The 15290-nt window shown below is 42.4% G+C and overlaps 4 protein-coding genes across 5 annotated transcripts; 2 read left to right on the top strand and 2 right to left on the bottom strand.

The window, feature by feature from the left end:
• Positions 1–92: 92 nt before the first annotated feature.
• Positions 93–2077, top strand: LOC117791711 (60S ribosomal protein L4). The gene is made up of 4 exons (XM_034631532.1): positions 93–217; positions 436–616; positions 683–1053; positions 1321–2077. The coding sequence occupies exons 1-4, from the start codon at positions 215–217 to the stop codon at positions 1969–1971; spliced, it is 1206 nt and encodes a 401-aa protein (XP_034487423.1). The 5' UTR covers positions 93–214; the 3' UTR covers positions 1972–2077.
• Positions 2078–2239: 162 nt separating this feature from the next.
• On the top strand, positions 2240–9910 carry LOC117791706 (glycerol-3-phosphate acyltransferase 1, mitochondrial). Of its 2 annotated transcripts, XM_034631526.1 has the most exons (8): positions 2240–3343; positions 5859–5973; positions 6982–7146; positions 7209–8200; positions 8268–8572; positions 8636–8988; positions 9061–9376; positions 9445–9910. In XM_034631526.1, exons 1-8 carry the CDS (start codon positions 3231–3233, stop codon positions 9669–9671), a joined length of 2586 nt encoding a protein of 861 aa, XP_034487417.1. In that variant the 5' UTR covers positions 2240–3230; the 3' UTR covers positions 9672–9910. The 2 variants fall into 2 exon arrangements, with proteins under 2 accessions (XP_034487417.1, XP_034487418.1); XM_034631527.1 differs by lacking the exons at positions 2240–3343; positions 5859–5973 and adding an exon at positions 6733–6859.
• LOC117791714 (RING finger protein nenya) lies at positions 4369–5300 on the bottom strand. The gene has a single exon (XM_034631535.1). The coding sequence runs from the start codon at positions 5259–5261 to the stop codon at positions 4569–4571; it is 693 nt and encodes a 230-aa protein (XP_034487426.1). The 5' UTR covers positions 5262–5300; the 3' UTR covers positions 4369–4568.
• A 161-nt stretch (positions 9911–10071) lies between the features above and the next one.
• Positions 10072–14974, bottom strand: LOC117791704 (probable histone-lysine N-methyltransferase Mes-4). Its single transcript, XM_034631524.1, has 5 exons — positions 14583–14974; positions 13303–14527; positions 10751–13241; positions 10562–10687; positions 10072–10497 (listed from the first exon to the last, which is right to left on the bottom strand). The coding sequence occupies exons 1-5, from the start codon at positions 14899–14901 to the stop codon at positions 10324–10326; spliced, it is 4335 nt and encodes a 1444-aa protein (XP_034487415.1). The 5' UTR covers positions 14902–14974; the 3' UTR covers positions 10072–10323.
• Positions 14975–15290: the final 316 nt, after the last annotated feature.

Consider the following 15290-nt stretch of genomic DNA (forward strand, 5'->3'; position numbering starts at 1 on the left):
TTAACATCTTGATATTTTCGAGCACTGACGATTTTGACAGTTGCTCAGCCATGTTGCTAAAAATGCAACCCTGCTTCCTAAAATGCGATTGGCAGCACCTTTTGGCCATTTCCGGCAGCTCTCTTTCTTTCTTCGTTCTTCTTATTAAAAAGAGGACGGCATCTGCATTTGCAGAATATTTAACACCATTTATTGGGATTAAAAATCAGCGAAAATGGTGAGAAAGTGTACTCAAGTTATGTCCGGGCTGCCGTTAACTGCAAAATCAATCTTTTCACAAACAAAAAGTGCGAAAAACATGAATAATATGCCATAAAACTGTCCTAACCTCCACGTGTTTGTAGTGTGCGGCAGCAGCGCGACGTTGACGTTGACGTCGCATTAGCGACTGTTGTGCTTTAAGACACCAGAAATGATTTTGAATTGTGTTTACAGAGCTTAGGCAACGCCAGGCCATTGGTCTCCGTTTACACGGAAAAGAATGAAGCTGTCAAGGAGAAGAACATCTGCCTGCCCGCGGTGTTCAAGGCCCCGATCCGCCCAGATGTAGTCAACGAGGTTCACCAGCTGATGCGTCGCAACAACCGTCAGCCCTATGCTGTCAGCGAGCTAGCAGGTAAGACCACATCAATCAAATGATTGTTTGTAAACAAATGCAACAAACTTGTCATTTCACCATCAGGTCACCAGACATCTGCCGAATCTTGGGGTACTGGTCGTGCCGTTGCACGTATTCCCCGTGTTCGTGGTGGTGGTACTCACCGTTCCGGCCAGGGTGCCTTCGGCAACATGTGCCGTGGTGGACGCATGTTCGCCCCAACCAAAACCTTCCGTCGCTGGCACCGCAAGGTGAATGTTAACCAGCGTCGTTATGCTCTGGTTTCGGCTATCGCTGCCTCCGGTGTTCCAGCCCTGGTGCAGTCCAAGGGACACGTTATCGATGGCATCTCCGAGTTCCCCTTGGTCGTCTCCGACGAAGTACAGAAGCTGCAGAAGACCAAGCAAGCTGTCGTCTTCTTGCGTCGCTTGAAGATCTGGGCTGATATTCAGAAGGTGTGTACTCGCTAAGCTAACAGCGACTAATCCTTAGCAACGCTCATGTAAACGAAATGCGTATATTTTCGGATTTGGTTTGCTTGCTCCTCGGGGCACTTATTATAATGCGTTGCTAGATCAAATTGGCCCTCCTAGGCGTTACGTTTGTAGTCTTATCAAAAGCTTCAACCGTTTGCAGTGGAGGGCTATATCTACAGCTACATCTTCAGAATGTGGTCCAATTTAAATTCAAGGATTTATACTAATAAAAACTAATAATTGCAGGTGTACAAGTCGCAGCGCTTCCGTGCTGGACGTGGTACCATGCGCGACCGTCGCCGTATTGCCCGCCGTGGTCCTCTGGTTGTCTACCACAAGGATGAGGGTCTGCGTCAGGCATTCCGCAACATCCCCGGCATTGAGACAATCAGTGTTGATAAGCTGAACTTGTTGAAGCTGGCACCAGGTGGTCATGTTGGTCGCTTTGTTATCTGGACCGAGTCGGCATTCTCGCGCTTGAACGATTTGTTCGGCACCTGGAAGAAACCCTCCACTCTGAAGAAGGGCTACAATCTACCCCAGCCCAAGATGGCCAACACCGACTTGTCGCGCCTCCTGAAATCTGAGGAAATCCGCAAGGTTCTGCGTGATCCACGCAAGCGCGTCTTCCGTAGCGTGCGTCGTCTGAATCCTCTGACCAATGTCCGTCAACTGGTCAAGCTGAACCCCTATGCTGAGGTCCTCAAGCGTCGTGCTGCCCTGGCCGCTGAGAAGCGTACCGTGGCTAAGGTTTTGGCCAAGGCCAAGAAACAAAACGTCGAGCTGGCTAAGTCCCACTTTGCCAACGTCGCCACAAAGGCTGCTGCCAATCGCGCTAAGCTGCTCGCCGCCCGCAAGAAGAAGGTCGCTGCCAAGAAGCCCGCGGCTAAGAAGTAAACCCATTTACTTTCCACATAATAGCAGACCACACTCTTTTATATAATAAATTACAAAAGTTGTATGAATTTTATTCATAATAATACAGTGCGAAAGTAATATCTTATTAAACTATTTAGTCTTAGGCCACAGTTGTTGCTCTTTTTGCTGCTCCACGTTCTGTTCTTTCTCTCTCGCTCTCTCTCTCGTGAGTCGAGAGTGACAAGAGAGCTATCACGCTTGCTCTTCGACTGTCGAAATCAGCTGATAACATTGCGTTGTTGCCTATCGATGCTCTTATCGGTCTTGTTGCCGTGAGGCTTTTGGCGTTGTTCGTGAAACGCTTCTGATGCTGATCTTCGGCAAGTGCTACGTTTTTTTATGGACTACATTTATTATTGTCACACGTTAATTGGCATTTAATTGAACAGCAACGATTGCAAGTGAGTTTATTCCGCTGTGTGCGCTCGAAGCGAACGGTTGTTGTTACAGTCTCACATTCAATGCGCGTTCAATTGACGAGCTAAAATAATAAATAACAAAGGAGCCGGCAACAAAAACACCCAACATAAAACAAAAAAACCAAAGCTAAGGACAAGAATATGAGTGCGCAGTGTCAGTGCGACATAATGACAAAAACAATTGTGTAATTGTATATATTGCACATTCAGCAAACAATAAACAGTGAGCATCAGCGCGACAATCAAATACATGCAAAATCTGAACTTAAAATTAATGAATCGAAATTTAAATAAATCAAAAAGCGCAGAATCCAAATCATACGATACTTTATTTTAAATTCACTACGTTGTCTCGCGAATTACGGGTCGTGACACTGATGTTGTCTGGTTATGTAGAGTAGAACGCAATACACACCATCATAGCACTGAATGAGAAGAAGAGAGGAGAAGAGCGGCAGCCAGAGTCGTGCATACAAAAGCAATCAGACGTAAACACACAGACACACACACGCACACTTGAGAGAGAAGGAGCTGCTCCGACGACGCTCTTTATGCGCGCCGTATTTTTCCGCAACGATTGCGGGCAGAGGCAGGCGTACAAAGTACATAAGAACAGAAGCATCTTTGTACTAAGTAGTGTCGCGATTTGGGTGGCATCTTAATTGCTATCCGCTATTTTAATCGGACTGCGGGACGGAAATCTCCTTGTAAACTTTGTAAACCTAAGTTCAAACCACAACAAAACAAACAACGAGCACGCACACGTATTTATATAAACTCACGCACACATACATATATATTAACGCACTCACAATAATAATGTTAACGAGTATATTAAACTTTGCCCAGTGCGTGGCTGAAATTTCATTGCTCGGAGGCATCGAAATCGCATCAGTTGCACTTATTGTATACTACGTTTTTGCAAAAACTAGGTGAGTACTCGTATCATGGTTGGTGGTGGTGGGCAAGCATGGGAAGCCAGAGTAATAACCATGCGGCGACAGTGGTTAGTTATACCGGCATCATCATCATCAGCGTCTGTCAAGTTCAATTAACGACGCAGACAAGTGTACACCGTTTGTCTCTCTGTGTCTACAGTTGGTCAAGTAATTGTTTTGACAAAGTACAAAAATTTGCATTAAAAATCATAAGAAAAATCGTAAAAAAAATACCAAAAAACTATTCAGTTTTCTTTTTTTTTGTATTTTGTCCAAACAATTACTTGACTGACTGTATGTAAATTGATGGTAAAAAGCGCCGTTATATTTTTAGACTCGCACAACGTAGAAAATTGTCTTAGTTGTGTATGCAGCGTTTATGTTATTCAATGCATACGAAATAAGCTTCTGGTTTTGTTATTGACAGGTGGTTGGATTGAGTTGAGTCACGCCCACCGGTAGCCACAGCCCTTTGCACCCAATAGCTCCAAACTCTTTGTTGTCGCGTGCATGCGATTTTTGCATTGCCGGACGTGTCTTTGGCGTGTATAGAATTCTTGCTTATCAAGCACGTGCTAATCGTTAATGTGCGGAGGAGGAGGAGGAGGAGCAGAATGGGAGATGGGATGAGTCTAAGGATGCCTAAAGGTCATTTGCATTTGTATTATTGCATTGCAAAAAGTGACGCAAATTCAATTTTTTATTTTCATGCACTCGCACCTTTGCTCTCTCTCTCTCGCGCACTCTTCCTCCCACTCTCTTTTGCGCGGTTGCTTTCGCGATAAGCAGAGCACCTCGTTCGATCGTTTGGCAACACTTATCGTAATTGAAAAATACCCCCCATGCACCTGTATACAATACATTGTATGTATGTATGTATACTAAGTAAATAACTAATTAGCTGATTAGTGTTCTGCTATTATTACTTTCTTGAGTACAAACTTTTTAATCGGGCAATAAAGTTAATCTGTATTAATTGCAGCTACCACGGTGCAAAGATTGTTTATTACTCCAAATTGTTTGATTGATTTGACGCCTAATTTTACTGCAAAGAAAGTGATAAATACTGTTCTGGTCGACAAAAGGCAATTATTCAGTTAACACAAGAAATGATAAAGCGATATATGTTTGGTTATATAAGTATGTACATCGTTCATATTTTAGAAGAAAAGAACAAGTAATTATTCTTACATATGTACATAGATTTAGCAGTATTAATCTAAAAATCAAAATTTAGTTCATCTTTATCTTTGCAATCTATCTGTTCTTTTGCACTTTTAATTTTCCCCAATACATTCAGTTGACTGGAGGGGATTATCTCGTTGACCAATTGCTTAAACTCCTTCAGGGCGTTATCAGTAGAATCAGCACCATTATCAGTTAGTGTTATATCTGGATCACTTAACACAGGTGTAATGGGACGGGACATCCTCAGCTTTTTTCCAGTAATTCCATCTGAGGAGCTTGAAGTGTCATTTGTCTCCTCGCTCTGTTCGTAGTATGCAATGCAATTGCGTATTTCGTTGTTGCGCTTTAAACCATTTTCTTTCTGCGTGCGTAAATGTGTTTCCAACTTTAAAAATCCTTGGAACTTTTCTTCTTTGATAGCTTGGCAATTCTGCTGATCATAGAAATGTTTGTAATGGAGGGCACGTTGTTCGCTTTGAAATTTGCAAATGCTTCTGTACATTTTTAAATGCGCATCGGGATCTTGAAAGTAGGTGGCAACATTGCTGGGCATATCGCTTGTTATTGCAATGCATTTTGTGGGCCGTTTGCAAACTGCACACTTGCTGTTATCACAGCACTTTGAGATGCATTTATCGCAGATGATGTGATAGCAACGACTCAGTTGAAACGAATTTTGGGCGTCGCGCTTTCGCCGACAAACGTTACAACGTATGGGAAGCATATCCCCATTTATTTATTCATCGAAAACACTAATGGATCCTTGAAAAATAGCCGGACTATGTGACAGCCATGGTGAAATTATAAATAAGAAGTGAAAGGAGAAATGAGATAGATATATGCACACAAAGAAGAAAAATGAGAGCGAAGAGCTAGCAAGATATCCTACCTTGCTTTATTCTGATTTCAGCATTGGTGGCAACACTGCAACGTTGGCGGATTATTCAAGATGGAGGACGATTCACTAGTTTTTTATAGTTTGTATTTTATTTAGCACCAGCTAAATCAGTACAAAGTTCAATTTACTTTGTTTTTGTCGATAACTAAGAACTTATCAGCCTAGCTACTTATATACATTCTCATATACAAATATATGCTAGGTTACTGAACTCAATAAACAAATAACTACAAGTTGGACTACAGACTCTATGAGGTGTTGTTAATTTTTACTGGAGTCGTCGGAAATTTTATTGCCCACTTCTGATTTGATAGCTACTATATAACAGTTGACATTCATTTACTTAATACACTGGGAGGGGATTGGGACGGGAACATTGCAATATGTAAATAATGCAACAACGAATAATTCTTTTGTTTACAGAGCACCTGCCATTATTGCCAGCCTATTTCCCAATTTGAAACTAAGCTATCGTTCATCGCTGGGAAAGTTCAACAGCATTGGCAGCGACATACTGATCACGCTGCGTGCATCAAATGTAAGTGTTTTATTCGCTTATCAAACCATGCATATTTACATATGTAACCTAAGAACGCGTCAAATATACAAATATAAGTATGTATACAGCTGATAAGCTGTTCATTCAATAAATCCACCATTCATAATAGATGCATACATTTTTACATCAATGGCAGTGTTGCCAACTTTGCAGAGAGATAGCTGTTTCTGGCTGGAAAGCATATTAATTTCTTTCTGCGTGCACAAAAATATTAAGAGCAGAACATAGCTGAATATATAAAATCATATATATATATAAAATCAAGCCAGATTTTCGGCTAATAATTTTTAAATTTTTCTATCAATCTAACTATGAAAATAGCCATATATAGCTATAAAATAGCTAAGTTGGCAACATTATTTGACATTTGCCCGGAGTTGCCATGTTGGTTCTTGTCCACATTGATAAGTTTCACAGCTTATCGTTCTCGGTAATATCGATATGACATTAAACGTTAAATTAAATGAAAATTTCAAAATGCAATAACTGCAATAAATTAAAAATTTGATGAAAATGTAAAATACAAAATTAATTAAAATAAAGGTATAATATTGAATGTTTGAAGTTACAAATTTAATTCTAAAATTCTAAAAAATTCTATCTTCAAAATTAAGAAAAATTAAAAAAGCTTGTTTTTAGAAACTTTACTATTTTTGGCTATCGACTTGCCAGATCGGAAAGTTATTTCCGGGACCAACCTCTTGGGCCGGGTGGCAACCCCGAAGTATAAGTTGTGATTTTTCATGAATACAGGCGGTTGCCGGCGCTTTGCTTAAAGAAATGTGAATTTAGCACAAAATTTGAACTAAAATAAACGAATCTCTTTATTATAATGGATGGGTTTCAGGCGCGCGGCTGGTTCGAGGTAAGCCCACTTTCATATTCGTATTTTACATAGATATGTATGACATTAGCTTTTGCGCGGTCCAATTGCATCACAGATTTGCATACATATTCAAACTACAATTTTTGTTGTTGTTTGTACAGGAGCCGAAACCACAAAACTTGGTTGAACATGGCGTCGGCACGAGGAATATGCTACACTTAACGCCACACGCGGGCATAAAGCCGTTCAAGCGAATTCTCAATTGGGACACTCTGTTCCCCTATGTGGCACAGGTTGTGCGAAGTGAGAAGTTTGATTACCGACAGGTGAGCACGCGCACATATTAAATAGCAATTAACGCCTAACTTAAACACTTTTATATGCGCAGGTTACTGAAATTGTGCACAACGATGTGGTTTTAAAACATGCCATTAAACAAGCTGCTGAGCAATCGATTCGAGAACAACGCTTCGCCAAAAATGGTCATCGACTGCTCGGTCGGAGCATAAGCGGTGACCAGGATGAGGAGGAGGAGGAGGGTGCCAAGACAGGCATGTCATATCAGAAGATACTACGTAAACAGGAGCAGCGCGCCGTTGCAATTCTCAAGGAGATGGGATCCACCTTAAACAACACTCTTCTTAGGATTACTTCTTGGCTACTGTACAAGCTTTTGCCTTGTTTTCTGTCTGGGGTTGTGACGAATACAAAACAAATTGAAATGTTAAAAAGAGCCTCGGAGCGTGCTCCAGATACACCGTTGATATTCGTGCCCCTTCATCGCAGCCACTTGGACTACATTATGGTGACCTTTATTCTGACCAACAATGACATACGAAGTCCCCTAGTTGCCGCTGGAAATAATCTACAGATACCAGTCTTTGGTTCATTACTCCGTGGCCTGGGCGCCTTCTTTATCAAACGCAAGATCGATCCAGTGGAGGGCAAAAAGGATGTACTCTATCGTGCAGCTCTTCACCTGTATCTAACACATGCCCTCAAGCAAGGCCACAACGTAGAGTTCTTTATCGAGGGCGGACGTACACGCACGGGAAAGCCGTGCATGCCCAAGGGCGGCATTCTTTCTGTGATTGTTAATGCCTTCATGGATGGCAGCATACCGGACGCCCTGCTGGTCCCGGTGTCTGTTAACTATGAGCGTCTGGTAGATGGCAACTTTGTGCGAGAACAGAAAGGGGAGAAGAAAGTACCTGAAACGTTCAAGAAGGCCATTTCAGGTATTTGGAAAGCCCTCAACTCAAACTATGGTTTGATGCGCATCGATTTTAACGAGCCTTACTCAATACGCGAACTCGTCAACTCGTACAATCAAATTGCCCGAGAGGATGGCAGCAACAAGATTTACAAGCCCGCTTCCAAGTAAGCAATTAAATATTCTCAATATTATATTTTACTTATGTATGTTCCTCTTTGTTTTCATGTATAGAACGCTGCAGCATAGCCAGTCAACGTCATCATTGTACGGAACCGATGTTGTCTGCGAAGAGCATCGCAATCTCATCGAGAGTATTTCGCGACAGGTAGTTTTTGATTGCGCCGAAGCCACTTCGGTGATGTCAACCAATGCTTTGGCCTTTTTGCTCCTTACGCGCTACCGCAATGGTGGCGAAGAGCAGCAAATTGCATCCGCGTTAGATGATTTGCGTAATTCGCTTTCTGGCTGCAAGGACATGGGTTTCTCTGGCGAATCCTCGCACATTGTTGCCTATGCCTGCGACCTGCTTGGATCAGGTACTTTGAAATACATCGAAATCGTTTTGAAATTGCTTAATGCATCTATTATTTGCTAAACAGATTTGGTTACACGCACACGTGATGAGAATGGACGCATCTTTATACGTGCTGTACCGTCAGTGGAAAGTTGCATTGAGCTGGGATACTATTCAAACATGTTAACTCCACATTTTGCACAAAGTTCCATACTGATGACCACGTTTCATGCACTTTTGCCAGCCCCAGAGATTGCCGACAACGTGGCCGATCAATCAACAGGTGTCTCTCGCAAAAAACTAATTGATTCGGCTTTAGAGAATTGCCTAGTCTATCGCTACGAGTTCATACTAAACAAGCCTACACAAGTATTGGAGAGCATGCTGCAGAAGCAACTAGACGATCTGATAGTCAGCGGTTTCTTGCGCATAAATGAGGTTATTTAATATTCACTTTACGTTGTATGTCAACTTATTGTTCAATTTAATTATTTTGTTGTACTTTTGTAGACGAACGAATTGAATTGTGAAAGGAATATACGACGCATGGCGCAAAGTTTGGACATAGATTTGGGCGAGGATGATGATGACTATCAGCATGTGGGGGACTCTAAACAGGATTTAGCTGATATGATATACCCTGTTACAGAAACACTTGAGCAACAACGTTATTTGTGCGAAGTGCTTGCGCCCTTTGCCTCAACGTATGTGGCTGTGGCGCAGGCGCTGCAAATTCTTCATCGTAGCTCAATGCTGGAATCGGAGTTTATAGGTTTCGTGATTAACGATATTTCCAACAAAGTCAAGAACGGCAGTTGTGCATATGGTGAGTATTACAACAAAATCAAGATTCTGTTTGTATTTTTAAAAATAATGAGCATTCTTATTTTCTAGCTGAAAGCATCTCGACGGACTCCGTGCGCAATTGCCTTAAGTTGCTTGAGAAATGGTCTGTGATTGAGGTGTGCAACCAGCGTGGCATGCGTCTGATCTCGCTCAATACCCTTTACGAGATGTCGCGCGATTCGCTAAACACTATTGTCCAGAAAATTGAAGCCGTATTGCCAAAATTTAATGCGGGACATTTTCGCCAACAAATGTTCAAAGACTTGTCCGCTTAAACAAAACGTTTGTTTTTTGTTTTTTTTTTTTCATTTTTATTTTATATCATTTTTGGCACTCATTTATATTTTTCGCTCGACATAAAGTACTACTTAAGTTTAAAGAGCATACTCTTAGATTTAGTAGTAAGACATATAATATATAAATCATTAGTTTTTTAAGACGTACATAAGAGTTACGCCGATGCCAAAGAGCTTCCTACGTTTTTACTGTAGGCAGCTAAGCGACAAAACCAAAAGGAGAACAAATATCAACTATAATATAAGTATATAAATATAAATATATATATATAAACATATATTTTTTATGTGCCGATATTAAAACAAATTGAATTAAATATACTTTATAATTTTGGAAAGCAATGAAAGTAATGATTTAATAATGAAATAAACATTTGGATTACATCGAAAAGGCCTTATGCTTTATTTTCAATATTGGTTGAGAAAATAGAACTTACAGTAAAAAGAGTTACAGTGTGGGTTACATCTTTTAACAAAATTCATAATATTTCTTTTGCAACTTTCTTACTTATAACTAACAATAATAAATATGCATGTAAATATAAAAGCGTCCAAAAGTCGGCGACAAGTATTAATAAACAAGATAACTAATGATTAACAGAAATGACTTAAAAAAACTTTAAATAATCTACTACGCTTTGTCGTTGGACTCTAGATCCGGCTCCGGCGGCGTACTGTCAACGCTGTTCGGCACAGACTTGGGCTTCTTAATCAGTTTCTTTTTGTTAGCGCCGACATGGATCTTGATGGTATTTTGCTTCAGCTTTGAATTCATCTTGCTCTTGCCAGAGTGTGTGCTAGTTTCCTATAGAAATTATATGAATTTCTTAATTTTTTTTTAGACATTTTGGATTGAATAATCAGCTAACCTTGTTCTCCTTGTCCTTTAGCTTGCCACCGATCTCACCTGAGCATCGCTTGGCGCCACAGAAGCAAACCTTCTTTCCATTATTCATGAGATCATCCCATAGATAATTGAACGTCAGTTCAGTATTCTACAATAATTGTGATTTTTCAAATTATAGATTAATTGTAGAATTGATTATAGAATTCCTTACCTCTGGAATGTCCTTGATGGCAAATATTCCAACCCGGTTAATACAGTTGACTGTCCACTTTTGGGTCGCACAGTTGGGATCACACGAGTGATTCATGAAGCGTGCCAAATTTCCTTTGGGTCCAGCATCAATTATAAAATTATTCTCGACGCCAAGAAAGTAAAAGTTCTCATCACGATCACTTGTCTTTTGTGCCATACGCCGCTGAAACTCTGAGTGATTGATCACCTCGCCCACATACTCAATGATAAAGGTACCCTCGGCAATGGGCTCACGGGATACGAGACCGAATCCGCGTTCGTTCATATAGACGACATCAAGGCGGGGCGATTTGCGCAGCTCGAACATTTGGTTTTCACATTGACTGCCTGCCTGACAGTATTCCGGATTGCATTCGTGGAAGAGCATGCGATTAAGACAGCCAGATTCGGGACCACAGGGATGATCGCTGCCAGCTTTGCACTCACAAACGTTCACATCCTCCTCGTTGTAAACGAATCGCACGGGCGGCACAGGTTTGTTGGTTTTGATCCTGATATACGGAGGTGGATGCAGTTTATTGCCGTTAAGTCGAACAATCGCCTGTTCATGCCGCTTCTGCTTAAGAATCTTAAGAAAATGAGTAGCTTCCTCCACGCCGGCTCTGTAGTGCTTGGACATTAGCGACTTGCTCTTAACGTCATCCCCAGTGTCGCCCTCAATATACAAATAGACGCGTCTACGCGATATCCATCCATGATCATTAGTGCCAAAGAAGCGCACCACAAAATCGCTCAGTCCATGTGATTTCTTTTGTATATTGCTGGGTATCTCTGTAGGCGGCAGAATGATGGCCGGCCACCAACGAAAAAGGTTAAACTTGGCCCAAACGATCTCGCCGTAAAGCGGTAGTCGCCCGCTCTCACACTCCTCGCAAATGTAGTTCTCATTGGCCTTGATAGGAATGTTGCGACAGTGCGCGTGCACTGCAATGGGACACGTCTCACAGCAAACCAGTTCACCGCCCCGCACGCAGATGTAGCACCAAAGCACATTAAGATTGGCATCCGCTTTGGAAATGTTGTGTCTGGGACAGATTAGGTGAGTTGTGGTTAACATGCGGGAACCGGCGGGTATGCAACGCGAATCCTGATGATACGTCGCTGGACATTTGACGCACTTGATCAGCTTGGAGCTACCAAGCTGCTGGTACTTGCCGCTGGGATCATCTGATACACACGTGTGGCAAACATGCATGGGACATCTCGAAGATGAATTGTTAATACTGGCCTGCGGCCAATACTTGCAACAACTGGCATGAAACTTGTTCGTGCACATCGGTTGACTGCAAACAATCAGATTGTTCTTCTTGCCTTCAGCAGCAGCTGATGTTAATTCCTTAAGCGGTGAATCTGTTGGCGAGCTAACTGGCAGTTTCTCCTCATGGCAGATGCAACAAGGCTCTGGCTTGCCAATAGCGCATTCATGACAGATTAGCGGCTTTTTCTCTGTCTGCACCTCAAGTGCATCACCAGTTATGTGAGGAGCAGGTCTTGCCGTCACTGTCTCAATCTCTGAAGTGGTTAGCGGTTCCATTAGCTTGGCAGGTGCTGCTGCAATTGATTTACGGCTAATCGTAGCTTTCATGCTCGGCTTTTTAGCTGACCTCTTCTGCTCCAGGCAGGAGACATGCAACCAACTATTGCAGGCGAGTGAACAACGTTCAATGCCTCCACCCGGCTGGTAGCAATACTTGCACACTGGTTCTCGATTAAGACCACGGAATAGATACTTGCTGTCCAGCTGCATTATATCTTCAATCACTTCCTGGATTGGACGGCCAAGGGGTTTCCTTATTTTGGCTGGCACAGACGTTTGTCGATCCGAATCGATGGACTCGGTGGGGGTTTGTTGCTTAAGAAATGTGGGTGTTGTGGTGGGCGGTACAACTGGCGTTAAACTGCGACGCAGCACCATGGTCTTGAGACGATTCGAGAGGCGCTTAATTGTGCCAACACCGCGGCCACTTTCCGATTCTAAACGAGCTGAACCCAACAATTCTGCATCCCCATTGGCCAACGCTCGCTCCAGTTCTCTAAGCTGCAGTTGCTTTAGGGACCAGATATTCCTTACCACCGCCAGCAGTACCTTCTCAACCTTTTCCTCCTGCCGATGCACCAGCACATACTCCCTGATGGCATCAAACAGCTCACCAAATTCTGGATTTCCATAGTTCCCCAAGTCGACGGTTGGCTTCTTATCCTGTGTCTCCGACATACCAACATGCGCTTCAACGCTACTGCTGAGTTTTCGTCGCTTTGTTCGCTTATCATGATTGCGCTTAACTGGCGAAAAGGACGGACTGAACGGTGAGGAGGAACGCTCACGCTTCACAGCAATTTCCAGCTGAGCAATTGGCTTGGTGTTCAGATTGTCCGTGGAATCATACAGACTGCTGCCAACATCCGAGGTATCTTGATGTCGGGAAAGTTTACGTTTCTTATTTAGTAACCTGTTGATAATAAGCAAAGATTAAGTATGGCGTTTTATTAATTTCCATGATATCTACTTACACATTGTTGGCGTGGATTTCAAAGAACTTATCTAGACGTAACTCATCGGGCATATGGCCAACAAGTTGGGCTTCCTCTATGGCTTGGCGCCAAACGAGCTCCTTGTTCCGCTTAGCAACCATTTGTTGAAACTTGGGGCTTTTAAATCCATGTTTGATGCGCATCTCTTCGCGCAATTCCTCAAAAGCCTTAAGGCCATGAAAGGGTAACAGATTATCCGACTTGATCCAATTGTGCCGGCCATTGTCTGCAAAGAAGCGCACATGCACCTGAATGTTCATTGGAGTTCCTTGTGCGCTGTCCGTTGACTTTCGTTTGGGTTGTCCTGCCGGATTGCCCACAATTTGGCCCAAGTCATCGGGACAAACCATGCAGGGCCAATAACAATAGTTGAACAGCTTTCCCCAGTACAAATCGCCTACTTGATATGAGGGCCAGCTAGATTCGTTGGATATGGATGATCCTTTTGCGCTATCTATGCTAATTGATGATGGTGACTTTATGGATTGGTCACTATTGTTTGGTGGCTTCATTAGATCTGGAGGGGATTTTATTGATTCAATCTCTGTTGAAGTCGCCACTGGCAATGCAAACATCAACTCCACCTGGCTATTCTCGGAACCCTCCACTTTAACAGTCTTGACTTCAGTTTGTACATGCATTTGTTCATCCGTTTCAACCGTTTCCACCTCCGCCAACTCAATTTTGATAGCCGAATCAGAATTGTCAGTTCCCTTTGTTGAACTTGATTCCACAGATATGTGTTCATCCATAATAAGTTGTTCGCTAGCTTCTTTTACATTTGCTTCTACCATTTGTTTAACTACCTTTGTCTTGGATCGTGGACCGCGCTTCATCTTGTGCTTCAGTTGCTTGCGCGATGTTTGTATAATTGCCACATCCTCGGCGTCAGCTTCGAATCCCGTGCTGTTAGGTGAGTTTGCTCCGTTCTTGATGAGCAGCTTATCAATGGGACTTAAATAGGTGCCGTTCGCCAACATGTGTGGGTTTGTTAATGAGCGTTTAGGTGATGCGGTGTCCATGTCACTGTCTCGATCTCTGCCGTGTAGCTCCAAGCTGCTGTTGGCAGCTGGCGCATGATTACGACGACGCGTTGACCGCATTTGATCATCACTCTGATGAACTGTTATTGGTGAGTTGGCATTGGCATATCCAATATATTTAGGGCTCAGGTTCGATTGTAAATTGATTAAGTCGCGTTTACCTGCAGAAACACATTAACACCTTGTAACTTTACATTGTTTTGTATAAGTACTTACTGTTGAGTGTTTTATGACGATGCTTTCCCACCGCTGGCGTCTGATGGTGATCTGTTGAGGCATGTAATTCGTTTTCGGTGAAATGCTCACTACTATCGGTTGCAGACTGGGCATCGTTGCCCAAATTTCGGCGCTGCTTGAGTAGCATTTTTCCTGAAAATCTATGCTTCGATTTTTGTTGGGGCATAGCGCAAGCCGTATCAGTTTTTACCATAGACGCGACGTTGCCTGCAGTCGCATTGTCCATGGGTTCTGCAGAAGCCATTGGAACACCCACGCGTTGCGTTTCTGAATTTCTATTACTTGCACTTAATTTCATTATTATAATTACTTAATTTTGTTGGTACAAAAACTAACAATCGTATGGATGCAACTACAGCGCTTGCTTGCGCCAAATTTTATGCAGAGTTGAATTTTTTCGATATATCGACGATATATTATCGTGCCTTATCGATGGTCTTTATCTAGTGTTGTAAGTGGGTAAGGACTATCGATAAAGAGAATGCACGCATTTAAATCACTGTTGCCAACATATCTCTTTTATAGCTAGCACTGGCTTTTCTCAAAATTCTAGCTTTAAAACTATAGCAGTTTCAGAATTAAGCCCATTTTGGAAGTTTATGACAAGAAAATAGGCCTAATTCCGTGAACCAAGTCTCCCAGCCCGTATTTTGTTGCAACATGGCTTTTAAAACAAGCTTGCAGCAC

Source organism: Drosophila innubila (assembly GCF_004354385.1).
Source record: "Drosophila innubila isolate TH190305 chromosome 3R unlocalized genomic scaffold, UK_Dinn_1.0 2_E_3R, whole genome shotgun sequence".
Taxonomy (NCBI): Eukaryota; Metazoa; Arthropoda; class Insecta; order Diptera; family Drosophilidae; genus Drosophila; species Drosophila innubila.

Excerpts from the sequence above, each read along its gene's own strand:
- LOC117791704 (XM_034631524.1), bottom strand. The coding sequence starts at position 14,901 with ATGAAATTAAGTGCAAGTAATAGAAATTCAGAAACGCAACGCGTGGGT. Across the intron at positions 14,528-14,582 it reads TCGTCATAAAACACTCAACA|GTAAACGCGACTTAATCAAT; the intron begins GTAAGTACTTAT and ends GTGTTTCTGCAG. Across the intron at positions 10,688-10,750 it reads CCATCAAGGACATTCCAGAG|AATACTGAACTGACGTTCAA; the intron begins GTAAGGAATTCT and ends CAATTATTGTAG.
- LOC117791714 (XM_034631535.1), bottom strand. The coding sequence starts at position 5,261 with ATGCTTCCCATACGTTGTAACGTTTGTCGGCGAAAGCGCGACGCCCAA.
- LOC117791706 (XM_034631526.1), top strand. The coding sequence starts at position 3,231 with ATGTTAACGAGTATATTAAACTTTGCCCAGTGCGTGGCTGAAATTTCA. Across the intron at positions 8,201-8,267 it reads ATTTACAAGCCCGCTTCCAA|AACGCTGCAGCATAGCCAGT; the intron begins GTAAGCAATTAA and ends TTTCATGTATAG. Across the intron at positions 9,377-9,444 it reads GAACGGCAGTTGTGCATATG|CTGAAAGCATCTCGACGGAC; the intron begins GTGAGTATTACA and ends CTTATTTTCTAG.
- LOC117791711 (XM_034631532.1), top strand. Across the intron at positions 617-682 it reads TGCTGTCAGCGAGCTAGCAG|GTCACCAGACATCTGCCGAA; the intron begins GTAAGACCACAT and ends TTTCACCATCAG. Across the intron at positions 1,054-1,320 it reads TCTGGGCTGATATTCAGAAG|GTGTACAAGTCGCAGCGCTT; the intron begins GTGTGTACTCGC and ends TAATAATTGCAG.